The sequence below is a fragment of the Amblyomma maculatum genome, chromosome 1 (assembly GCF_055883805.1).
Source record: "Amblyomma maculatum isolate TAMU_Amacu chromosome 1, ASM5588380v1, whole genome shotgun sequence".
NCBI lineage: Eukaryota > Metazoa > Arthropoda > Arachnida > Ixodida > Ixodidae > Amblyomma > Amblyomma maculatum.
The window spans coordinates 16,588,843-16,616,034 of NC_139344.1; the positions used below are offsets into that span (position 1 = coordinate 16,588,843).

At 42.9% G+C, this 27,192-nt stretch overlaps 1 protein-coding gene across 1 annotated transcript in view; it reads right to left on the bottom strand.

Moving 5' to 3' along the window:
- The window catches only part of LOC146201836 (ribosome biogenesis protein bop1-A), a 63,616-nt gene that overhangs the window by 31,939 nt on the left and 4,485 nt on the right, over window positions 1-27,192 (bottom strand). The window contains exons 4-10 of the mRNA XM_084587793.1: window positions 22,204-22,355; window positions 19,743-19,962; window positions 17,358-17,459; window positions 13,261-13,371; window positions 8,059-8,220; window positions 5,983-6,063; window positions 1,451-1,520 (exon numbers count right to left, since the gene is read on the bottom strand). Of these exons, the coding sequence (XP_084443919.1) occupies window positions 1,451-1,520; window positions 5,983-6,063; window positions 8,059-8,220; window positions 13,261-13,371; window positions 17,358-17,459; window positions 19,743-19,962; window positions 22,204-22,355 (898 nt within the window). The remainder of the gene's footprint in view (window positions 1-1,450; window positions 1,521-5,982; window positions 6,064-8,058; window positions 8,221-13,260; window positions 13,372-17,357; window positions 17,460-19,742; window positions 19,963-22,203; window positions 22,356-27,192) is intronic.

Here is a 27,192-nt window from a genome sequence, read left to right on the forward strand (position 1 = left end):
TAAAGCATGTCGGTTAGAGAAGGGGAGCGAATTAGCACTGGCACATGAAGGTTCGTGGCACACTTCGCGGAGTGTGTACGATTTGCGGGGCAGTGTGAAATGTTAATGCAAATAAATACTTTCGTTCCACTCGTTTTTCCTGTGAGTTCCATTTCACAGTCTTCGCTACCATCCCGTCATTAACCATGGAAACTGAATTTTATTGCTTCGCGCGGCATGAGCAGTTCCCAGCATGGACATAACCTGCAGCTGCGCCACAGTCGTGAAGTGAAGTGGCATCCATATGACGAATTCATGACTAGCCGAAATAGTGTAACTGAAGAGTTACAGTAGTTACAGCTTAGCACAAGCAGGGCCCCACTGCGTATGCAGTGATCGCCTTAAGTGAGTTGCATGCTTTCCAGCGACGCGCATGCCTGCCATGTCGGCACCGATCAATGCGCGCACACTGGCAGCCGCGCCCACCGTGCAGGATCATGTTAGCGCGTGCAAAAGCAGATCATAGTAGTGAATTGCGCTATGCTACAACTCCCTATTATTGATAATACAGATGAAAACTGGTCGCAAACAGCTCAGAGCCTAAATCAGCCTGCGCGCGCCTCCCTCCCCTTCTGATTTTTAAAGCTAATGTTTCACAAAAAAAAAAGTAATTTTTTTCAACTTTACTAATTTTTAGTATTGTTCGCTTATTTGGGCCATTTCCAGTGCTCTGCTGAGTCCGAAATATCGGTCTCTGAGTGTAAAGAACTAGCATTGTTTTCAAGATATATTTTCCTACATCTAATTCCTAATCTGGTTTCCGCTCTGCCTTGTGCTTTTGAGTCTTCACGCAAAAACTGCATCTGATGAAAACCTGAATGCAATGAAAAAGTGCGGGCTTTATACAATTTTGTTATAACCTGGTTTAACTGTATTGATTTGCAAGAAGTGCCCAGAAATTTTGTGATGCTAGTAGCAATAGGGTGTTGCTGGCATCATTTTATTTGTACTCGATTCAACATGCGTGTCATTTCCAGGTGCTTTTTTCTAGAGAACCGGTGCATGTTAGAATTGAATAATATGGTACTAAACTTCATTCATATTTAATGAGGCAAAGCCTCTACTATAACAGAAGCTGTTAGGATGTCAAGTGGAGAAGTAACAGCGGTTATTGCAGAAGATGTCAAAAATTTACGCATATCTTTCACAAATAGCTAATTAACAAAAAATTCATGATCACAAAATTGAAAATAACAGTGCATGATCTATGTCAGCAAGCCAACCAAACATGTATGCCTCAATGCCATATAACCTACAATGAAGAATGCCTTGAAAGGTGGTCACAGCCGACAGCTCGAGGTTATCTATAAATTTACAACTAAGATTGCTCGATGCAATAGAACAAGTTTTTTATTACCAACAACTTACAATAGATTGTAAAAATAAGTAAAAGAAGAAAATTTTAACCAACCTGATGCAAAAAATTGTCCTGCCGGTTCAATGGAGAGGCTCCGAACACAGTCAGTGTGTCCCTTGTACACCTAAAAAGTATGAAACACCGCTGAATTTTAATGAACTACAATTGCTATGCCTTTTAATTTAACTACTGAAATGCCAAATAGCTGTAAAATCATACTGACACACTTTATCAGAAGGTTTCACAGACAAGAGCAGATCTGGGTGCTACGCTTGCACCTACTAGTATCTTGCACTGCGCGCAAGCGCATGGCGTGTGCACACAGGAAGTGTTCTCACAGTTAGGGCTTCAGCAATCATCATTGTCCGGTGCATCGGTGTATTGTATGCCGGGAATCGCCTGTCAGACACATCTTTCCACATAAATTTTTATTTGGTAACGCTAAGTGCGTTTTTGAAATTCAAGCACAACCGATGGATGAGCTCCTCAGGAATGCTGGCCAAGAATCTCTGGTCTAACTACCCAGCGTGGCTGGAGATATTAGTTTTAGCTGTACAGCAGTGCTTTACACATTGGCGGTACTGCTGTACTGCTGAGTACTGCTTTCATGGTCTCAACACCATGTGATTTATGATTGCCCTGCTTTAGGTAGTGTCAGCATAAGGAAACGGCATCGAAGCTGAAACCATCAAAACAGTCATCTGACACCAGCACTAGATAGCACCTCCGCTCGCTGTCAGCATGATGCTGGTAACGCTGAAAACTGCTTGCATCTTAAAATCCCCTTCAGGCGCGGAAACCTTTGCAATAGTACAAAAAATATCCGAGGGCCATTTTCGGTTCTCCATGCATGAAATGACGTGTTTGGAAAAAAAAAAAAATTTATTCTTTTTCTTTTGCAAGTCCCTGTTCGGAGATAGGACACCTCAATAAAATAAAAGTAATACATGCTACTAATAGAAAGTGCGATAGTGTCCTTAGCAAGATATTGGTCATAAAAGATGGTTAACAAATTATTGCTTGATTTCTTAATTAAATCAATCACTTCAAAGTGTAGTTACTGTGAAAAAGGTAAAAGAAATTGCTCTGAGCAGGCATGCACAAAACGATGTATCCCTTTTGGCAGCGAATCTGACACTACACTGTGCATCCTTCACGGTGGCAGCGGTGTAAGTTCGGTGTGTTGACATACTCTGTCTGACCAGTGGTTGTAGCCATCTTTCCTAATGGTAGCGGTCAGTAGCAAATGCGGTCTAGCCTTCATCGCAAAAGGCACTGGATACTCACTACTTGGCCGATAGCGCTATTTTTGAGGTGTTCGGCTGCATGCAATTAGGCTTCTTGCAATGCCAGTTTGGAAGGAATGTCCAAAATACTTTTATGTGCAAACTTCTCAGCACTTAAATCTCACAGGTATTCTATCCAGCTGTTGCACAGTGCAAAAGATAGAAAGTGAGGAATTACCCTCGCCAACCACTTTCTGCTTCTTGCCCGAAGAGGGCACAGTGACATAGGGAAGTAGAATTTCTCATCTTGTCAAGTTTGACGTGTTTTGAAACATCCAAAACGGCACTTTCATTGCCTTTTTGCACAGCAGGGTGCACAAAGTAAGAAAGTGACGCCGAACACTCAGAAAAAGAGTGTACTGGAGAGGCAGCTTTGTGGCGCCCTGTCCCAGGGATTCTAACATTCGGGAGTGCATACAAGGCTGAATATGCTCGTAACAAGGATGATGATTATTTCATAGTCACGGGCCCTTCCTCCAATAAATAAATGCTAATTTTTTGGTCAGCACAAATTCTTAACAATCAAAAGTGGTAAAAACAAGAAATTACTGTTAGCCATGTAGAACGTAGCCATGTCCAGTTTTGCCGCACTTTTCAGGCAGGATTTCCTCTACTTCGTGTAAGACGGTACCAGTTGCCCAATAAAGTGGCCCAGGGTGCATGTTTTGAAACATTCACAACGGCGTTTTAAGTTGATTTCGCGCGTCCCCATACCGAAACATGGCGCCCGAAGGGGATATAGTACGAGGCAAGAAATTTGAAAACAAACAAACAAATAAAAAAAAAATGTACTAATACGAGGTGTGACACAAAAGAAACGATACTAAGTGTGTAGCTTCAAAAAAGAGCGGAATTGTAATGATTTAGTGGGTTCCCGGTGGTCAGACTATTAATCAATACATTGAAGAACTAAAAAGAAAAATTGGGAAAAAAAAAGGTCACAGTTGGGAACTGATGGATGACTGTTGCACCAGGACAATGCACCCGCTCACACGGCCCTATCTGTCAAGCAGTTTCTGACCCGCAAAAACATTACTATGATAGAGCATCCTCTTTATTCACCTGATCTGGCTCCATACAACTTTTTTTATTCCCTAAAGTTAAATCTTGCTTGAAGGGAAGCCATTTTACCTCAGTTGAAGAGGTTCAGGCAAAAACGGAGAATCTACTGAAGGGCCTTGCAAAAACCTCGTTCCAGAACGGTTATCAGCAGTGGCAGCACCAAATGCAGAAGTGTGTGAATGCTGCAGGCGACTACTTTGAAGGCAATAATGTTAGAAAGAACCGATTCTGTAAGTACAATTATTCATTGGACCAGTCTCGTTTCTTTTGTGTCACACCTTGTATATGTGGTCTTTTATGATAATTGGTATGTTCAATATAGCCGATCTTAATTTGAAACATTAGGATTAAAAATATCTGGTCACTCACTCAGTTGTGAAGGTGTGTGCGCATTGTACACATACGGCTGTGAGCAAAAAACTGCTGATAAAACCTGGTGCCAAATGCCAACTGCTCTTTGAGAGAATCTTTTAAAAGTGGGTATTCTACATGAAAAAGGAGAATGCATTAATTGCAAGGAAACCTGAATTACAACTCTATTTTTGCATTATGCTTCCGCATAGCTTCGCAATGCATCTCATCTCATGATATATATGTCACTGGAAAGGTTTGGTTTGTGGGGTTTAACGTCTCAAAGTGACTCAGGCTATGAGAGACGCCGTAGTGGACGACTCCGGAAATTTCGACCACCTGGGGTTCTTTAACGTGTACTGACATCGCACAGCACACGGGCGCCTTGCTCTTCGCCTCCATTGAAAAGCGACTACCGAGGCCGGGATACGAACCCGCGTCCTTGGGAGCAGTAGTCGAGCGCAACATTAGAATGAAACAACAGTGTCAAGCCACAACCAGCCGCCTACAGCTCTTAAATGGGATTAAACATCATCTTTAGTAAAACTATGACACTAATAATATCAATACAGCAAAATATTTTACTTTGAAAATCGAGTTAACCCTGCATTAACGAAAACTGCAAGTACAAATTTCTTGACGAAAAAAATATATCGAAAGCTCAGCCAACCTTCATAAGGTTGAATGTATACTTGATTTTTCCAACCATGAAACGCTGTAAAACTTAAGTACCACAACAATGGACTTTGCTAAAAAGCCATTAAAAAATTTTATACTTGCGTAAGCCATAACAGTAAAATAAAAGAGTATTGCACCCGTTTCGCACCTTCGATATTTCAGATGCTTTTAAAAAGCACGTTTACGGATGAGGCCAACTTTGCTTACAAAAGGCTGATGACAGTGAACATAAGAAAAGCTGATATCAGTTTGGGGAGAGAGTTCATTAATCGGGAAAGTGATGAGATTTTTTTTGCGAGAGTCGACATTTTGATCACATGTCCGTCCATCCATCAATCGCCAAAAGCATGAGGTTAGCCACAATCATGTTGCCGGTTTCTAGCACTGTTCACTTCAAAAGGCATTATCACCTGTTATCCTGTTATTGCAGTGCGATCTGTTAATTTCGTTGTAGTGAGTGGTGCATGCTGGCCAATCACTGCGAGATAATGCAAATGTGCTGGGAATACTACTACTATGTAAACCATAAATTGTATCTGCTCGAGCCGGACAGTTCAAAACATTGAAATAATTATACGTTTTGCCCCACATATTAGCAGCTAAATTCAACTTTTGGTGAGAGTTCCTGCAAAAAGCTGAGCAAAGAACTTTGATAGATGTAAACTTCAGATGCATGGACAGCTACACTGTAGGCACTAAATTTTGTTGGTTGTGCAAATGCAGCAGGCTTTGCTGAAAACTACATTAAACCACTGGACACTGGCGCTCAGTGTTGCCGGAAGAGAAAGTATTACAGTAGGTTGCCAACTAAAAATGTACATTACTCCAATTTTTTTTCCTTCTTTCTTTCTTTCGTTGCTTTCTTTGGCACAGCTCAGGCACAATTTTCATTAATTTGCCATTTCTGAAGCAGAAAAGTGCAGGGAAATGCAAATTTATTAAAATGCTGCAAATGAGCAGTTGGCCCCATAACCACTTGAGTAATTCTATCAATCCCATTTGAAGAGCTACATAAGCAGAAAAATCCAATGGCATGCTTTGGTACAATTGGCACAGCATTTCTACTACCGATCACAACCAAGTATTGAATATGCTAATACATATTTGATATTATTTGAGAATAAGAGGCTGATCTGTCTTGACGTTGCTCTATAGTTAAGCATATACAAAAGGACCTAACAAAGACGATAAGAAGAAAACTATTCTTACAATAGACTGAACACTTGGAAAAGGCTGGAGATCCTTCGGCTTTGGAAGCTGCGGGATAAGGTCCTCAGCATCAACATTCACCTGTGAAAAACAAAGAATGCAGTCAGAAGTCAACATGATGGATTTGATTAAAAAAAGAAAAAGAGAATTATAAAAAAAAGCATCAAAAAGGATATTAAAAAAGCAAGAAAAGGGAGACCAAGCAAATCACAAATGGCTGTTTAAAGTGAATTGGTCAGTTTTCCCATTGCCCTCATGTAAAAATAAACCAGGTACAGTTAAACTTGGATCTATCGAACCCGGATATTTGAAATTTTGGTTATATCGAACTCACGGAGTATCCCCTTGAAAATCTCATGTAAAAGTATAGGAAAGCTGCATCATATATCAAACTCAATTTCACCGGTCGTTCGATATATCAAACTCTGCATCCCAAAGACGATCGCATCATTGGCCGTTTGCCGCGTGACGTTTTCAAGCCACACGCGGAAGGAATGAGAGGACACAGTTCGCCGACAGCTGGTCTAGGGCAGCGCCGCACCTTTTCCCCAAAGGCGCCCGCATCTGCAGTGATCGCTGCCGCATGCCAGCACATGACGTTTGCAAGCCATGTGCGTGCAGGAGTGAGAGGGAGCCAATGCAGCAGTGATGTTCAGGAGAGGAGAAAAACGCGAAAGAGCGAAGCGCAAGGATGTGCCCACTCTTCTGCCCAGCTTTATCTCTCCCCTTCCTCTCTCTTTCCCGGTTTTCATTTGCAGCAGCACGCACTACGCATGCGTGGACAAACCAGCTCAGCCGTGGCAGACGCTTTCTTCAGTGTGTGTAGTGAACGCCCTGCGCACGACTGTGGATGCAAAGCGGCAGTTTTTTTTTTTCGTTTTTTTTTTTTCGGGAATCGTTCATTCTTGCCGTCGTGATGAATGGGCTGCGAGTGTTAAGAAGCTGCAATTTTTTTATTTTTTTTTCTTTTGCCAGAGTCGTCCTTGTCGTACTCTAGAATATTGGGCAGTGTGACAACCGGTGCCTGAGAGCGGGCCGCTTTTGCGATGACAGGAACCGAATTCCGCGAGAGGGCGCGACGTACAACAGGGGTGCCATGTTCGCCGCTCGGCGCGGCGCGCGTTCAAGTGTGGCATTGCAGATGGCAGGGACGCACCCTGTCTCGGCCAATCAGAACACCGCAAAAGCGGGACACACTTTGTCCATGACAGCACGAGCCATTAAAGGTTTTCACCTTAATATATAATTAGTTCAGAAGAAAGGAAAGGCGCAGTATCTGTCACACTTGTTCTGTGGACACCTACAGCCACAACAACAACAAGCCTACCCTTCCTACCTATAATTTGCATCCCATCGTTAGCCTCTTGTCGGCATTCGTTGCAGTGCTACATATAATTATAATTGGTTTACATGAAAGGAAAGGCACAGCATCTATCACACTTTCTCCGGCAAGCGTGAGTTTGGACGGTACACCACTGCTCGTCACGTGGCGTTCCTTGCCACTCGCCGCCCAGCGCGCATACGTGGGCATCCGGACGGCTGACACACCGTGCGGCGCAGCGTAAGCCGTGGCGGTTGCGGACATTAAGAAGCGGCAGGCTTTTAATTTTTTTTCTGCGAGAGTCGTCCATTCTTGCATCTACGAATTAATGAAAGCATGCGGTCAGCTGCAATCATGACACCGACTTTTAGCATTGCTTTCTTCAAACGGCATTTGCATATAAGTCTGGTGCAACAGGCATCAACGATATGAAATGGTGGCAACAATCAAGGTTACGTCTCCCTGAATTTCTGGCGCATGGCACTGCCCAATCAGCAAGCAGCCAGAATGGAGCAGTTTGGTGCACTTGGCACAAGGTTGACATCACTGCTTTCAGAGTCCTTTTACCAATTTGTGAACATTTTGGGAAGGACAGCTAACATCAACCACGAAAAGTATATGCTGTAGTGAGCACTAGAATATGTCTTTTTTACCACTTGTATTGCGGCCAAAATTTTTGCAACAATGGTTTCTGTAACTGCACTGCTGTCAGCAAGGGACATTAGGAACCTGTAATTACAAGTGTAGCACCTTACCCTCATTTTTCGCTGTCGGGGACACAAGTACAGGTCTAAGCAGCGCTCGAAACGCTCATTGATGAAGCGGTCATAGGCTGGAACAAGTCGCAGGGATGAGTATTTGCGAGGGATAAAGTTGATGCGGCGTTCTTCTGGGTCCTGCGCTTTCCATTTCTCTTCCTGAAAAGGAATATAACACGCAATTAGTAAACGGCAGCCATAGACAACTCTTCCACCGAAGTAAACAAATTAAAGTGCAACCTATCCTTGAAAGGAGGCACCCTTCTGCATGCACGTGGCATGATAAACCACACAGCCTTGGCTGTGTAATGCATTCCCTCTTAGCAACTGCTCCTTATGTGCAAAAGGCACGGGTTCTAGTGGCTCTAGTGCATAAATATCTCATCTCAATGAACAGCCCTTCCTCTCCCACAGAGTGCAGTGCCCTTGTCTGACCTATTTTTGGCAAGGTCAGAAGCTGGAACTTGAGTGCTGCATACAGCTTGACAAGGCAAGCCCTGATAATCCAATTGTGCTTACCTCTACATACATATACAGTGAAAGCTCGTTAATTCGAACCTCGATAATTCGAATTTTTGGATAATTCGAACTAGACTACTCGGTCCGGCCAAGCTCCATAGAGATCTGTGTATAAAAAAGCCCATTAATTCGAACGCGAGTCGGTTCCGCTACGGATAATTCGAACTACGCACTGCCGCGTCTGGGCGGCTTGGCGCACATCACGCGGCAAAAAAAAAAGTAAAGAACCACTTCCGCGATCGGAAGGCATAGTTAAAGGCTGCGCACATCCAAAACGGGGACAGAAGATGGAACCAGGTAAAACCATGGAAAAGTAGGTAAAACTTAAATGGCGCCATGACCGGCGCGGCGGGCGGCGGCGTTGGAGGGAGGGGACGGCGGCCGTGGCAAGGTCAGTGCATGGGCGCGACGGCGGCGGCTGCCTGCTCTCTCTTCTGCCTTCTGCGCAACGTAGCTCGGAACTAAATACTCGTTAATTCCAAGCCTGTTAATTTGAAAATAGGGATAAGTACTGTCGGCGCGATCCCGGCCAACGCCCATGAAAGGCTACGATCTCGGACGGACACTACGGGTTAAACTTTTTTTTTTTTTTTTTTGCGATAGCCATCCGTCCTTCCAACCATCAGTTGTCAACGGAAGCACGCGAGTCAGCCGCGATCATAACGCCGCTTTTAGCATCGTTCGCTGCTATCTTGCGTTCCGATTATTGGAGTGGTGGTAGACGCGCCCGCCCCAGTGGCTCATAGGATGATAAAGCGAACATACTGAAAAGGAGGCTTACACAACCGTACAAGCGCTGGCACTGTGCCAAGTTCACTTCCCCCCACCCTGCTGGAGCTAAAGTCAAAAGATAAACACGCCGTTATCGCTGCGCAGCATCTTGGCCCACTGCCAAGAAATGTGTTGTGGACACGACGGCGCGAAACGGAAAGACTCGTTAGCCTGACGCCTTTATTTATTTATTATTATTATTTTTTTTCCAGATTCGTTGGCACAAATCGGGACTGGGTGGGTCCATTATGTGAGCGGGTTCGTTACGCGACTAAATACGGTACATTTAGAGTAATACAAATGGTTCTTGTCAGTTTTTTCGAGGCCATTCGATAATTCGAACATCGGATAATTCGAACTTTTTTCCCGGTCCCGTAAAGTTCGAATTAACGAGCTTTTACTGTACTTTGGCCTCCGCCCACAGACCAGACCACAACGACCAAACGGAGCCTGTATATACTGCATGAGGTCATGAAATAAGCATATTTTCCACTGACTCAATGCCTGGAGCCTACTGTTGCCTTGACAGCGAGTCTAGAATTACTGTTCATTTTTTTTTGTAGTCTTTTATGGTAAAAATGACTGTTATTCAGCAAACATGAGTGCTCAGGAGTACCATCACAAGTAAATACAGGCTGCCAAAATTACATGAGCAATAACGGCTTCTAGAAGAGCCCAACTGAGATCACAGTGTCACCTTTCTCGCACCCAAATTACAAACATGAAACCCCAAAATAAAGGTTTGCATACACAGCTGAAGAAATGCAAAAAATATGAAAAAATATCAAATAAAAAAAAATATGAAACAAATTGTCTCACTCGGGAAAAAGTGACCATTGTAAGTGACCATTGCCTGTGGCACAAACATTTATTGACAACTTATGGTAAAAAAAGAAAAAAAAAAAAAAGAAAAGAAAAAAGGGGGGGGGGGGGTAGAGAAAATTTTCATTTCAAGCGCTTGCAGAATGCAGTCTGCAATTGCAAAGTTCTTGGCATAGACGCAACTTCCAAACGCATACTGCCCGCCAATAGCAATGGCAAAAGTAGCTTGGAATCCTTTACTTTTCACAAAAATCTTGTCACGCTGCAGTGGCACTGCAAATTAGTCTAAGAAGAATCGGCAGCAAGCACAATTGTTTGGTGGCTCTTTCATAATTTGACTTGCATGAGAACCTTGGCAGAATGCCAAGACACTGCGCACACCCTGACAAGAGTGCTGGTGGTGGCTTCGTCAGCTTACTGCCTGATCTGCTATGTGCCTATTTGTGCAAGCCTAGTGTTCATTACATTCACTTTATAATGCCGGGATTGGGGTGCGCACCGTCCACTGCGACAAAAATCGAAATTCAAGATGGCTTGATGGATTCAAACCCCTTTTGAAGCAAATGATGCTAAAAACTGGTGTCGTGGTTGCGGCTGGCCATGCACGCTTTCGTTGATGACTGATGGATGTATGGACAGATTGATGGACAGATTGATGGACAGACGTATGTGAAATTTCGACTCTTGCAAAAAAAAACCTGTCAACATTTCCCCCTACATAGTGATACTCCCCTATCTAAACTGATGTCAATTTTTCTTGATAAAGGTGGGCTCATAACATGAGTATACGTGGTAAAAGCAAGGAATGAGCAGACTACTCTGAGCACAGCAGTTTCATACTAGGATTTGTTTCACAGTACACCAGTTCTAGTGCCCTAAAGAAGTCTGCTGCTCGCAAATATACATTCAAGGGACGTCGTTTGCTTGACTGAAGTGATAGTCACATATAAACGGTACCGGGGCTTGGCTTCCTGAATTCAAATCTAAGCAGACTACAGTCGAATGTGAAACCACCGCAAACAACTTTAGGTTTTAACGTCACACCAATATTTTGCAGTGCCTTGCTTACCTGTAACAACGCAGCATTAAATCTGGGATGTGCTCGCATTTTTCTGCCTTTCCCAATAAGCAGGGACACTCAGCACTGGAAACTGCAACACTGCTGCGCGATTTTGCTTGCACAGAGGATATCTGGAGACACAGGCCGACTGTTTCCAGTTCGCCATCAGTTCTTTGTTTTTACGTCACCTAATTCAAAGTGCTTAGCTAAAATCACGTGTTTAAATTCAATGAAGCGATGCAAATCAGTCGTGCAATCAAGAAAACTTGTTGCACCCAGGCTGATCACTGACTTCCTATTTTTGCCATCTTGGCTTCACTGTGGAATCACCCGTAGTCTGTGAAGATTGCCAATTACTTTTAGAGGTGTCATCCTCTTGCAACAATGAATTGTAGGGAAACTGCCATGGTGGCAGGCTGCCATAGCGTTCTTACTCTTAATGCTGCATTGCCCACACATACTCGCTCATTTGTAAGTGCATCATTTTCAGATGCTTTGCCCTCTTGCCCTTAGCCACTGCGAAGAAACTGCTGTATCTTTCTTCATGCTGCATCATGGGAATGGCCAGCTTGCATGTTAATGCACCATTTCCTTTTTGTTTTTAGTGCTTTGTGCCTTCGCATCTAGGCACTGCAGAGAAGCTACTGCAGTGGGTGACTGACACTGCATTTCAACTAATCTCAAAGTTTGGCCCAATGAATGTTTACACGTTAGTTACTAAACAAGTCGTATGAACACAATCTGTCAAACCTTTGGCACTGTAGATGGAAAACCATGATATCCATGAACAATGAACTGGATAAAAAATGCTGCAATTCTATGCGACATTTTTGTCCACAATTTTTTACTGCATGAACCAGGGAAGTTTGAATGAGGTTCTCTTGCACAGTAAAGCAATTCACAGAATGCATGGTACTGTCACTAAGATGAGCAATATACAGGGTGTTTCATCGAAGATTTTACCTATTTTTTAAAAATAGGAAAATTAAGTTTTAATGTCGATTCTTCTTTTAGCTGTTATATTAAGAGTAGAGAAAAATCAGGAACCATAAAGGGTACTAATTAGCTTATTAATTAACTAAGATTACCTAATTAACTTTTTATTTATACCAGCTAGGAGCTGCTTTCAAATTGCAACAGTGAGCTACCGGTGTGAGAACGCCAAATAGTATTTTAAATGACAAGAAACACGCATTTCTTAAGGACTGCAGCGCTGGCAATTCTGGCCGCTTTCGACGCACGAAAACGAAACCTAGCAGTCGAGGCGCGCACTTATGCACGCCCATGAGTGACGCAGCCGTGACGTCAGCGAGAGAAACCAGCCGTCTGGAGGCGGCCGCTGCCGCCCGTGAAATACGCGCCTGGAGCAGTGTCATGGTCTGGTAGGATCTTGAGATATCACCAATGCATTGCGGGCGAAGCTTGTCATGGTGCGGGCGTAGCGCTGATGGTATGGGCAAATCAGCCCTCCCTCTTGGCTACAAGCTTTGGCTTCCAGAGGGTGAAATAAAAAGAAAAGCAGTACATGCACAGATATCGCACCACTGGATGTGATGACGCAGCGCCAGACGAGTATTTCACGAGCGACAGCAGCCGCCTTCAGACGGCTTGATTCGCCCGGCGACGTCACGACTGCGTCACTCGTGGGCGCGTACAATTCCGCGCTTTGTCTGCTAGGTTTCGTTTTCGTGCGTCGAAAGTGGCCAGAATTGCCAGTGCTGCAGTCCTTAAGAAATGCACGTTTCTTGTCGTTTAAAATACCATTTGGCATTCTCACACCGGTAGCTCACTGTTGCAATTTAAAAGTAGCTTCTAGCTGGTATAAAGAAAAAGTTAATTAGTTATTCTTAGTTAATTTTTAAGCTAATTAGTACCCTTTAAGGCTCCTGATTTTTCTCTACACTTAATACAAAAGCTAAAAAAAAGAATCGACAATAAAACTTAATTTTCCTATTTTTAAAAAATAGGTAAAATCTTAGATGAAACACCCTGTATAAATGAGAGGCTCCTCAGCCTATGAACCTTACCTCCTCCTTGGTGAATAAATACTCAGGGGGTGGATTGTACGATTCTTCGTGGCCCGGAAGCTTCATCTTTGGTGCTGGAATGTAGCGCTGCATCCGGTCATTTGGCTTCTCCTGCAAGAAAGGTCACATCAGATCTGGTATAAGATTGAACGAAGCAATTAAAGAACTGGGCATTTAGCTCAAGAGAGTTCCTAGTGATTCTAAGCACAGATATGTGCAACAGCAAACAAGTTTGCAGTAATCGTTTAATGTACTTTAAGCCAACAAAGCTAGTTATTTCCATGCACAGCCATTTTTAAAAAGTGCACACCAGAATTTGCTGAGCCATGTAGCAGGGGACGTTTCACATAAGTTTCACATTCAGTTACTATTCACATCCAAGTGATCGACATTCGAACACTCCTGAATAATTGTCAGCATTGAATACTACCCTTAATGTCATAAATTCGACTGTGGCAAAACTAATACAGTCGAACCCGGATATATCGAACTTGAAGGGGATCGCGAAATAGTTTGATATATCAATAATTCGATATACAGAAATCGGCTTGGGACAGCACTTACGATGCGAAAAAACGATACTGCATTTGTCGCGTAATCAACTCACTCGCATAATGAACCCACCCTTCACTTTTGTCCTCGAGAATTTGGAAGAAAAAAAAAAACGTTAAGGCCAGCTCGCTCACATGCAAGCAATCTCAGCGACGAGCAGCAGCGACAGAGCAAAAAATTTCCAACTTGTTGAAACTGCGTCCCTCTGCTGTTCCAGCCACCGCGGCAGCTCGAAACAAGGTTTCTGTGTCGCCGCGGCAGAAAAATCGCCAGCGTTTTCGCTTGCATGTCGCACTCCGTTTCGGTCATCTAATCCACAGCTCATTTCTTGGCAGCGTGCCAAGATGCTGCGCAGCAATAACGTCTGGCGTGTTTATTTTTTTATTATCTTTTTATAGCTCCTGCGGAGGCGGGGAGCAAACTTGGCAAACTGCCCGTGATGGCTTGATTGCACAAGCATGGTTCGATTTATCACGCCGTCCACTGCCACAAAATATAGGAAAGCGTGATACAGTAGCTGCAAATGCTGTTTGAAGCGAAAAATGCTAAAAGCGGGTGTCATAATCGCAACTGACTGCGTGCTTTCGTTAATTCATACATGCAAGAATAAACGACTCCCGAAAAAAAAAAAAATTCCTTCGTAACGCCATATCTTACGCTACGCCGCGCGTACAGCACACGATAAAAATAGACGACTCTCGGAAAAAAAAAAAGAAAAAAAGATAGATCTGCTGCTTGCTAACTTCCGCAGGCGCCATAGCCACATCAGCCACTGCATGCAGAGGGTTTGCAACACACGCTGGGGAAAGCATCCGACGTTCTGTCTGAAAACGGGCTGAGCTGGCTTGGCGCATGCGTAGCGCGTGCTACTGCGAACGAAGGCCGGAAAAGAGAAAGCAGAGCGATAGCTCGGCAAAAGAATGGGCACACCCTTGCGCTTCGCTCTGTTGCGTTTTTCCCCACTCGTTCATTCACGCATATGGCTTGCAAACGTCACGTGCTGGCGCGCGGGAAACGATAACCGCAAATGCGCGCGCCTTTAGGGAATGGGCGCGGTGCTGCCCTAGCCGAACTGTCCCCTCTCATTACTTCCACGCGCGGCTTGAAAACATCACGCGGCAAACGGCCGAGGGTGATGCGATCGTCTTTGAAAAGGCGCACTTTCCAGTGCGTGGTGCGGAGTTCGATATATCGAACGACCGGTGAAATTGAGTTCGATATATGACGCGGCTTTCCTATACTTTTACATGGGATTTTCAAGGGGATATTCCGTGAGTTCGATATAACTGAAATTCAATATATCCTGGTTCGACTGTATCTGGGCAAACCACGTGAAGTTCGAGCTTATGGTGACAGGAAAAAAAACAAAACAGTAGAAAGGCGTCCTTTTCACTTCCTTCCCTGTTGTTTATCATATGGACCAACTGCACTTGGATGCTGACTAGGCTTGGAACTGTGAAGTTTAGCAAGTTGGCTTTACTGGGTGAAAAAAGAGGGAAAATCCCCGCTTTTTTTCTTTCGCTGCTTTGCCGCTGCTGAGCCGTTTCTTTTGCCTCAATCCGCGCGGTTTTTTCGGTTCCTTCTCCCAGTGCATCAAAACTGTGCGCTTCTCATGTGTTGTTCATTGTTAATGTGGTGAAGGTTTCTCATACACGGCGTTGCTGCCTGTGATGGGTGTGATGCAGTACAGCGGAGCTGAACTGCATTACAGCGTGAATAATGTGAAGCTCTTACAATTATGCAGCAGTTTTTCAATGTTACTGATAGTATGCTGCTGCAATGTTTTTATCTCAAAATCAATCAATTCCCACCTTTCTTCAAGCAAATTTATTGTGATGCAAGTCAGCTTTTGAGTTTTTTCGGGGTGTTTTGATAACCTGAATGCTTTTCCCAGCCCTTTCAAGTTTCAGTGAAAAAAAGTCCAAATCATCTAAAGGTCGAACCACTCAATGGGTTCCTCTAGAAAAACATGCTGCGTTGCAGCCAATTAAATTGACTGAGAAAAAAATAAAGGGGAAGTGGCAGTTTGCTTGTAAGCGAAAAGTGCATGCTAATGACAATTTAATGCAGGTCAGTCATGGTGTACTGCATGCTAACTGTCAGTAATGTTAAAGCAGAACTGCTCCAAAATAGTAGTCTTCAGCAGCCCCTTTCACAGATGCAAACCAGTGGAGCCGCCTTACACGTGGTGGGGCCCATGTGGGAAGGCTTCATCGAAAAAAAAAAAAAATACATAAAGAGCAGCTTCCAGTGAGCGCGTGTTTGGCACGCTCAGTAATGGAAACCGAAGGGAGTGCAAGCAGTGGATTGGTGGGATGCATTAAAAAAAGACCAGCGGCGTGCCATTCGGACTCCAAAATAGTGTGTAAGCGGGGCTTGGCTCACTGATGTGCAGCCGATAGCCACCACTGCCACGAGATGAATGAAAAGCTCTCAAAACGAAACCATGTGACGACGGGGAACCTCCGGTCCTTTAAAATGGAGATCGCACCTCCACACGACAGCTCCTTCGAACCATGTCCCAGTTAGTACCTAGTTTGAGGGCCTGAATTTCCAGTTCACTCAGCGCCACAAACCCGACATTCCCAACCTGATTCTCTAGTGTGCTGAGTAGCACCAGAGGAAAACAAAGTTTGAATTGGGCACATTAAGAGGACCGATATGAGTTAAGCCGCTGTACAATGCATTGAATATATATTTTTGCAGTAAAAATTTAAAAATTTGTTTTAATTATCACGAGTCTACTATATAAAACTGCTCTGCACCAAGTGGTGCCTGCTCGACAGGCTTTGCTGCAATAACCTCACTAGCCATTTGGCTAGCGGCTGAGCGAATAATAGGTTTGGTTTGGTTAATGGGGTTTAATGTCCCAAAGCAACTCAGGCTATGGGAGATGCCGTAATGGAGGGCTCTGGAAATTTCAATTACCTGTGAAGTGAATAACGTTTGTGCCAACACAACGGAATATTTGGCTTCATAAGGTTGCAATCTTGCAGTATCGATCCTGCAGTGCAGCTGTTGAAGTCACATCAACTAAAAATAGAAGTGGGCAAAATGCCGGTAGCTTTCACTTGAGTGCACCAATTTCTATGTGACACTGTTTTAATGTGTACAAGCTATCCAAGCTCGCGTTTCGAGTAGTCCTGAGTGCCATGTGGAGAAGGCAGAATAACGGTGCTTGTGCTGTTTTTAACTACAAGTGTTGTGAAAATGGTGCGAAAACTTCAGAAAAGGCCTATCCTCGCTGTCTAGTAAAGTCGCCTGAATTGCTGTCTTTTCACTGACTAAATTGAGCTCCTCTTCGAGGAGCCTAAGAAGAAATTTAACATTACACATTTTGGCTATACTGCACTATATTACAATTTTTTTTTTAACTGTTCAGTAATCTTTTTTTACCCGCTTTACCTCAAATCGTTATAATAATCTGGTGCTCTCAGCAACTTTACTACAGAGGAGTTCTATTGTATTTCACCTACAAAGACCATCGTGCAAGAGGGTGATGATAAAATGACAGGTAGAGAAGAAAGATGGACACAGTAACGAACCTCATCATCTTTGTCCCAGAGGAGAGAGAATTTGTCCAGGTCGTGCCGCTTGACCCGTGGCTTAATCCAGCCCATCTTAATTGCATGTACCATCCTTGACACCTGAGATGAGCAAGCAACAAAAGGCACATTTGAAAGCAATTTCCTCACAGCGTCTTGGTGCAGTGTGCTGAATCTATTTGAGAAATGCAGCAGACATAGTGGCAACTCTCTTGCTTTTGATCTCTTACATGCTCCAGAACAGCAACAAAAGGCTTATATAACTGAAAGGCAAAGCTATAGCATATCATATTTTCACGTGCACATAGAGGAAGAAAAGGATTACGGACAGGCTACATGTCACATTTTTTGAAGCTGGACGTAAGGGCTCTTCCTCACCCACTAGGCCACATGTCTGCGGCATTTGCATGGCTTCAACAGCATTCGGCACGGTTGCGCATGCGCCGCAAGTGCAACGAAGATCAGAGTGAGCAGACAATCTCACATTGCGCTGGGTCGCCGCCAGCTGTTGCGGGCTTCTACATCCACTTACAAAGGCATGCTGAATGAACTAAATGCGCAACAGTAGAGCCCAAATGCTCGCTGTAGGCCCTCAAAGCCTTGTGCCATCCGCAAAACGCAAAGACCGGATAAAAATGCAAATTCACAACTTTACCTGGTCCGCTGTCAACAACACAGCAGATATGCAGACGATGCACGAGACAAACCGTGCCTAGGAATCTCAGTAACCCTTGCGAAAGCACGTTACTTTCGCCTCAATTTTTGCTGTTCAACTCGGAGTGCGAGGGCCTCTCCTAAGCTTTCCTTCTTCCATGCACGCTCATAACCCACCTTTTCCATGTAGCCTGTACCCTAAATTCAGAACCTTACGACGAGGAGGAGGGGGGGGGGGGGGGATTTTCCTCATGTGCAACCCACACACTTACCTGCGAAATGCATGATCATGCCCTTTTAAAACTGCACCCTGTTGGCTCAGTTTGTACTAAAGACAAATCTGTTGTGAGATGCTTGTTAGAATATTCAATCTATGACTGCATTCAATCATTGCTGTCAGTGCAATTTCCTTTAGCTTTGTCTTAGCCATTAAAGCTGTCCCCTATTCTAATGGAACACTTCTTAAAGCTCTCTAACATCATTCCTATTAAAATGATTTCGATAGTTCAATGACTCAATGGCAACACGTCACAACGACAATGGGGATTTGGGAAGCTCTATGGGACTACAACCCCTGCTATGAACCTGACCTCACTCCCTCAAAATCCCCACATAAACCACACTACCTCATTTTTATAATGTATTTTCTTATTTTTTCTTCGTGTAGGCAACATGTGCAAAAATATAATATCCCCAAGTACCATACAGGGGCTAAAACACTTAAGCCTAGTGGGCATCTTCATATGATGGTCTAGCATAAGCAAAATGCGGTTCAGATAAAAATGGCAAATTTAGAAGCAAGGCAGGAGCAACTATTGCAAATTATTTCACAGGCAGGTCAAATCTATAGCCAGCAACCATAAACAAAAAAAAAAAGCACAAGAACACAAAACTACAAGAGCTCCAACTGCTCCTTTTGACACAAGTCATTCATAGGAATAGCGCAATAAAGTTCTCCAGTTCCAATTTCTGTTTAATGCCCATGGTTACTGAATACAGAACTCATAATAATGAAAAAATTTTGCATACACTTTAAACACAACCACATATAGTCTTGTGTACACTTAACTCAACCATATAGCACACAAATACGATTAAGACTGAACACACGAAAACTGTGCCCATTCTTTGTTTTTGTACACGCTTTACTCATAGTAGGTCTTCCACTCTTCGTGGTCACACATTTCGACTATTCCTTACTCTACTCACCAGCAGCTTCATGGCATATTTATGCTTTCGTTTTTGTCCAAAGATGTACTACTGTGAAATTGTCTCGACATAACAGCTGTATACAGACCCCTAATAGCCACAGATACCTTTCAGCTATAGCTTATGCTTACAGTAAAAAAGGAAAAAGAAGACCTACAACAAGTGATCAAGACACAGAACATGATTGTTAACTGCACAGCTCAAGTTCAGGTTAATAAATGCCACAATGATTAAATGCCTGCCAACAAGCCCTAGAAATATCTTGAACAATACATTCTGCTATATAATACAATGTTCTAATTTTTCCAGCCTAAATCATCAATTTGATGTCCTTTTTTGCATATTCATAACAAGAAACCACATCTAATACCACTGCCCACAACAGCAGCTGCATTGCCTTTAGAAAGCTTAGAGAAAATACCATATGCAGAAAAACAAAGAAAAGAAAGCTGTGGCACTTAGCATGGTAGCGCAACGCATGCATGCACAAAATAACCGGTCATCTAAAAAGCACATCCTCACCATTTGCTTTTCAATCTTTGAAGGGACAAAACTTCGTTTCTGAGGAGGATGGCTCGTAACAGGATGGATCATTTTCTCATGAGAAAATATGTCTTCAAATGGCTCGTAAGGGTTATAGCTGCCACTTGGGTAACGCCCTTGCTGAAGACGTTGAATGAGATCAACATCTTCGTCGGAGAGAATAACATTCTGTCCAGTGCTTTTATCTTTCACTGTTCGCCTGCACAAGCACCCCACGGCAAGATTGCGTCAATGTGAAAGTGAGAACAAGAAGTTCCATGTCCATGGCATTTCATATAAATGACAAAGTTTACAGGGACAGGGTTTACAAATCACAAATGGTGAGAAACAAAGCGAAATTAGCATTGTTAAAGAATGACAGCCAAAACAACAGAAACACAATAGCAATCTGGCTTGCCATGCCTGCTTAATGTGTCATAATATGCAGAATAATTTGCCCGGGATGCATTTTCATATACTCTAGTTTCACAGCACTCTGTAATGTGCTTAGCATTGTAGGCTGCACTACTTGGCTGGATGCTGCATGCTCTTTTGACAGGCATAAACAGCACAGTCAGTCCACTGTTAGAGGAAACATCTTCCAGCACTGATTACAGCTCAGATTTAACATCAAGTACTGTGGATTTAATCTCCTTTAAGCAATGTTACCATAGAATGTTACACTGGCAACTTGTCATTACTAAACCAAGCTAACTGCTGCAGCTATGACAGTAAATTAAGCAGGCCTCTTAAATATGGACAAATCATATTATACGAAGTCGATCCCAGATATATAGTACTACTCAACTCGACTAGGATTGCCAAATAGTTCAATATTTCCACAACTCACAACTCGATATATAAAAAGTAGCAGTATATCTGTAAACTGAAGTAAGAATATGATGCCACCACAATAATGATGCGCTAATGACAAAGGCGCTGTTATGTTCACGCTAACAGCGCCTTTGTCATTAGCGCATCATTATTGTGGTCATTATTACTGGCGGCTTATTCGGCTGATATGCCTGAATAAGCTAACACAATATCAATTGCCCAAAGGAGAAATATTACTCGTCTCCAATGATTTTTCCCTATGTCATCTCGGAACAGGAATGATCTATTGCTGGATGCTGCACACCAAATCAAGCGCATCTATTTTAAAAAAGAACATCTCCTGTAACTATCATTCCCCTTCCTCACGTAATGCCCCTTACTCTGGGCCTTTGAGGAAATGAATAATAATAATAAACTGTAAACTGAAGTAAGAATATGATGCCACCACAATAATGATGCGCTAATGACAAAGGCGCTGTTATGTTCACGCTAACAGCGCCTTTGTCATTAGCGCATCATTATTGTGGTCATTATTACTGGCGGCTTATTCGGCTGATATGCCTGAATAAGCTAACACAATATCAATTGCCCAAAGGAGAAATATTACTCGTCTCTAATGATTTTTCTCTATGTCATCTCGGAACAGGAATGATCTATTGCTGGATGCTGCGCACCAAATCAAGCGCATCTATTTTAAAAAAGAACATCTCCTGTAACTATCATTCCCCTTCCTCACGTAATGCCCCTTACTCTGGGCCTTTGAGGAAATGAATAATAATAATACAAAAACATACACGAGGCAACAATTCCTATATTTTGCAACTGCAAACTTCACATAAAGAAATGTTTTTCATGCTTTCAATGCTGAGCACTTTTTGCAATAGAAAAAAAAAAAGAAACGGTGCCCAACTCTCACTAATATAATATAAAATGTTATGTAAAAAGTGATGTAAAAATATAAACTGAGGCAGCTAACCTACATGCCATACCATCATAAAGCCAACACGTCTGTCTGCCACAAAACTACCCAATCTTTTACACAGCTTATCCTTTTAGAGATCTGGGGTCAAAGCCCTGCCTCCTTTTTCTTTTTTATTCAACAACAGCAAAATGAGAGTGCAGCACCTTTAGCTTTTTGACAAAGGTTATACTAAACAAAAGAATGTTGCATCCACTCAGCCTGCTGCTTTAAAAATAAGTACTACAAACAAGAAAAATACGCAAAGTTTCAATTCATCGTTAGATACCTTTAGCTGACCGTGCACGGTGTTGCTGTTGAGTTACCGGAGTACCGTGCGCCTGCCCGCCGCCAGTGTGGATGCACTTGATTGGTCCAGACACATGGTAACTCGCCTCCGCAGATGGCGCTAGCTGCTCGTTATCTAAGAGCATACCCACCCTGTCGAGACCAATCAGTGCGGAAGCACTGCCAGTGGAAGGGATCCCGATACTCTGGTAATGCAAATTGCAACATAGTACACGGTTTGCTAGAGGAGTCGATTTAAAATAATGAACACAAGATGAAAACTAGAAAGCAAAAAGGTACACTTTAGCTCTCTTTTAAAATTTTAGTAGATGCACAGAAGATTAGGAAAAAAAAAAAAACGATGAAAAGTACAATACATACCAATAATCTGGATCATCCATTCTTCTTAAGAACTCATCCAACTCGGTGCCACGAGGTGGCTTGAGGATAGGCCTGCCATCCAAATCATAACCAATATGGGGGTAATGCTCATACCATTCCATCGGTATGTTGCCAACTGTATTACGGACATCCTGCAAGAGGAGAGTATTACTTTTTAGCACTACGGCAGATGATGAATCAAATGCTCGAAAGTCAGTAGCTCACAGTCGTAATAAATGCAGCGTTTGTGCTAAGCCTGCCATTTATCACAGCAAGAAAAAAAAAAAAAAATAAACAGGCCTTCATAGTAAAGGGAAACATCAAGTTGAGCTAAACTGATAGATTAGTGCCTCAAGAAAGCAAACAAATATGTAATACAAGTGTCACCACAGACATCACTTCAAAGTCAGAGTATTACGTAAAATTTAAAGACATGTAAGCAATCGAGGCAAAATCGAGCTAAAGAGAAAGCAAACTACAATTCATCATGCGCATTCTTTGCCGACTGCTACTTGGCCAGATTCTTCTCGAGTAGCACTATTTTAACGAGCAAAGGCCATAGAACTAAGACAAAACTAGTGTAGCGATTGTCACTGGAATATGAGCATGGAAGCGTCACTAGCTTTGCAATTTGCCCACTCAGCCTGTGTGAAGCTAGCACACGCAGTAATTTCATAATGACAAACTCGATCTACTCGCACTCTGTAGCTCATCTCGGTGGAGAGACATTGTGAATCACCCACTGCCCAGGCTATGCTCCCTCTCATAATTGAAACAATTATGGGGGACACTTAAGTTGCGCCTTTAAGGGTATGACGCGAGAGCGTAGACCACCAACCCACATATATAACGGATCACTTCAACCAAACCGTGTAAATGTGTTGGCGTGGCCTAAGGGTAATATGAATGCAGCGGCCTTGGCAGGCTGGTTCTGATATAATCCTCCTATAGGAACGAGGCCCGAGTTGGCAGCTCATGCCAAACGTTTCGTCAGGCAACCCTATGTCTAGTAGGTGCTAAACCATGTCGATTGGCAGCTACCGCTTGCCAGCGCTATGTTCGTGACTTTTCGCTCACAATGCTCGCCCCGGAGCTGAGTTTTCGGTGAATGGGGTCTTTGATGATGATGATGAACTGGTTTTTTTTGGCGCAAGGGCATCTTAGGCCAAAGAGCGCCAAACACAAGGTGAAGTGTCAACTGAAGTTAATAAAATGTCCGATGTGTGGTGTTTATGATGATGGTGTATAGGGCCTAAAAGTTATTTCGGAGTGTATAGCCTAAAAACAGTGGTGTATAGGGCCTAAAACATTGAATTTCGATGTATGGTGGTCCAAGTAAAAAGAAAAAGAAAGCTATCTAAGTAAAAGAAACGGGCTTACGCCCACATTGATGAATAATTCCGTATAAAAAGCCTACTTTAAATAAATATTTAAAAACTCTATCTAAAGAGAACATTGGATCATCACCAAGAAAGATGGACGGATGTGTGGGTATATGTTGCTTGTGTAATTCGGGAAAATGATGTCTCCTTTGCTGTTGAAGTCTCGGACATTGAATTAGAACATGGATGACTGTTAGACGGTCTCCGCATCTCGGGCAATGTGGTGCAGGAGAGTTTGTTAAAAGGTATGAATGTGTTGTATATGTGTGAACTATCCTCAGTCTGCACAGAGCTATTTCTTTGAATCTGTTTCGTTTTTCTGTAGTGTACCTGCCTATTGTTGGTTTTATTGTGTGTAGTTTATTCTCAGTTGCTGTGTCCCACTCCTCTTGCCATTGTTGTTGAATCATGTTTTTGATGTGTGTCTTGAGGTCCTGATATGATATGTTGTCAATGTCTGTAGTGTTTCGAAGGGCAGCTGATGCAGCAAGCCTATCAGCTGCCTCGTTACCTGGTATACAGCGGTGGCCTGGCACCCAACACAGTGTAATTTTAAGTTCTAGTTTATTGGCAGACATAAGAGTGTTATAGAGAGAATTCAGGACTGGGTTCTTATTAGGCCACTTCCAAAAGGATAAGGACGTTAAAACACTGAGGGAGTCTGTATAGATGATCGATGTCTGTATTTTATTTTCTATAATGTGTCTCACAGCTAGCAGGATTCCATGGCATTCAGCGGTAAATATACTTGTATGTCTGTTCAGTGTTTTTGAAAGTGAAAATTGCGGTCCATGTGCTGCACAGGACACTTGAGCAGACTTTGAAGCATCACTGTAGTATTCATCACAAGTGTACTTCGCCTGAAGTGACATGAAGTGCTGCTGTATGGCAATAGGGGATGCATGCTTCCCCACTTCAAGAAACGACAGGTCACAACACCGTGCATTTCCCAAGGGGCAATTAGGTCTTTTATAGAAGTTGTATGAAGACTGGTAACCAGAACGTCCAGATGTTCAATATGCGTGGCAACTCTGATTGGGTACGGTGGTGTTAGGGATGGTTTTTTTGAGAAAAAAGCTGTGCCAGTTTTGTCAAGCAGGAGCCGGCGACATGGATGATCCAGCTGGCACAGTACCTTCCTAGCATAAGTTAGAGAAGTAAATTGTCTCCTTCGTTGCAGTGACCATCGGTTCGCCTCGACATAAAGGCTAGCAATTGGGCTAGTTCGAAAAGCGCCCCTGGCGAGGCGAAGACCGAGGTGGTGCACGGGATCGAGCAATTTTATCGCAGAGGATGATGCTGACTCATAGACCATGGAGCAATAGTCAATGCGTGATAGAACTACACTATTCAGAAGGCTCAGAAGGCAGTCGCGGTCTGTGCCCCATGACTGGTGAGAGAGAATTTTTAGCAGATTCATTGCTTTGAGACACTTCAGTCGCAACTGTTTTATGTGGGCAATGAAAGAAAGTTTTTCGTCAACAACTACGCCAAGAAATTTGTGTTCCTTTTTAAGGGCTAGGCCCTGACCATTCAATGTTATGTTGGGGTCAGGCCTGATGCCACGCTGCTTAGAGAAAAGTACACAAACACTCTTTTCAGAGTTAAATTTAAACCCATTGTCATCAGCCCACCTGGACAATTTGTTTACACCTAGCTGAATCTGTCGTTCACAGATGGCAGGTGAATGGGGTCTTTAACACAGCGTTATTTATGGTGCAGCCAACCACGCTGACGACTCAAAAACCTGGCATAATGGAGCTCTCGCTATAAACTGCACATAAAACTGCAAGATGGAAGGTTTTCACCAGTGAAGATGTGACCTTTATAGGTATTAAAAAGTAACGAGCCAAGCATTTGATAAAGCTGTGCCAGAGCACACTCAAAATTTACGACATGAAGGACCAGTGAAGCAGTGGCATTTTCTGAACACAACCAAGCAACTAATTTCAAGACACAAGACACCAAACTCACAGCTTCATATTAATATGCCAAAACTAAGGCCTTGTTAGCTGCTGTGGAGCGTAGTTGGATGTGGTAACCAAAGGAGGGCACGCTCTCAGGAGCCTTGTGCTCCGCAGGACTCAAGCTACACGAGTGTACACCTTCTCTTCTGGCTGCTTTAATCCCTGAGAACAGCAACGTGTTTATGTAAGCAAGAATGTATTCATGGAAAAAAATGTCACAGTTGCCAGTGTTGAGGGTTTGTTTTTCACCACAATGCCCGTATTGTCGGCCCCATTTCTGCTCTTAAAATGAAGTGCCTTTGAGTTGCCGAAATTGCAGGGAGTTCTGTGTCATAACAATAATGCACAGTTCCATACATTATATGGGAGAACAAACTGGAGAAGAAATTTAGAACATCATATGGGGATGGGTGCAACCTAAATTTGCAATTTTCTCAGCAACAATGTCACCTTTTTGGGGAGAAAAAATAATGGCAGACCCCAAAAAAAATAACGGCAGACAAAGTTCCTGATCATCGGTAATGTCAAGCATTAGGCTCAAATTAGGGGGTGCAAATATTTGAAATTTCGAATATGAATCAAATACAGCGTGCACAAATTGAAGCACTTGACGAAACCAGGAAAAAAAGCATTGTTCCCACTTCAGTTCCATCTCAAATGCAGACAACCACTGTTCAGGTATTCATCAGATAGAATTTTGTGATGCAAACTGTTTTTGTGAGTTTCTTCAGGCCATTTAACAATTCGAGGTTTCATTAAGTCAGACATTTTTTCTGGTCCCTTGAAAGCCGAATTAAAAGTTTACTCTATTTAACAGCAATATGAAAGCTCCTCCCTGTTTCATGCATGTCCTTCCTGTACAAAAAAAAACTAGTGTATGAAATCCCATATAAAGTTCATACAGGATTGTTCTGAAAGGTATACACTTCTGTGCAATTCTAGTTTAATTTTATTTGCCAATACCATGTAAATTCTGAAATAAATAAATCGAACAACATATTTTTTCATTTTCGATTTTTCTTTTATACTGATCAGATATTCGAACACATCCTTTTCCCATATTTGTATTTGGTTCATATTCAAAAATTTCATTATTCACATACACCTAGTTCAAATCTCTTGCTCCTCTTAAAATTGCTGTTTAGTGTGACACAAAATAGTCAAGAGCAAGGCTATGGCATTTGTGCCTATTCATGGTTTCCAGCTGCCTGGCCAACAATACTGATAAGGCTCTTGTTAACAAATTTGGCTAGTGTAACTTTTGAACTACAAAAACCAATTTTTTTTTGCTAGATTTTCTGCATCAATACACAGTCCGCAGGGACCAGGTGCAAAGTCTGCATACCTGTAAGGGTGCTCAACACACCGAAATGTCAATGCTGTAGAACAACAGAAGATTGGGCAAGTTGGTGGCTATACATAACTAGTAGTAGTCCAAACATCGTTAAAACTTCAAGTTGGGCTAGTTGGTAATTTCTTGTTGGAATCATTTTGTTAGCGGTAAAAACACGGACACAAAGAACCTTGTGTCCCTTGTGTACCGTGTTCTTTGTGTCCGTGTTTTTACCGCTATAACAAAATGAATCCAAACAGAGCGGAGGACAGGACAAGGAGCAGAAGAGGCAAACATGGCGCTGTTG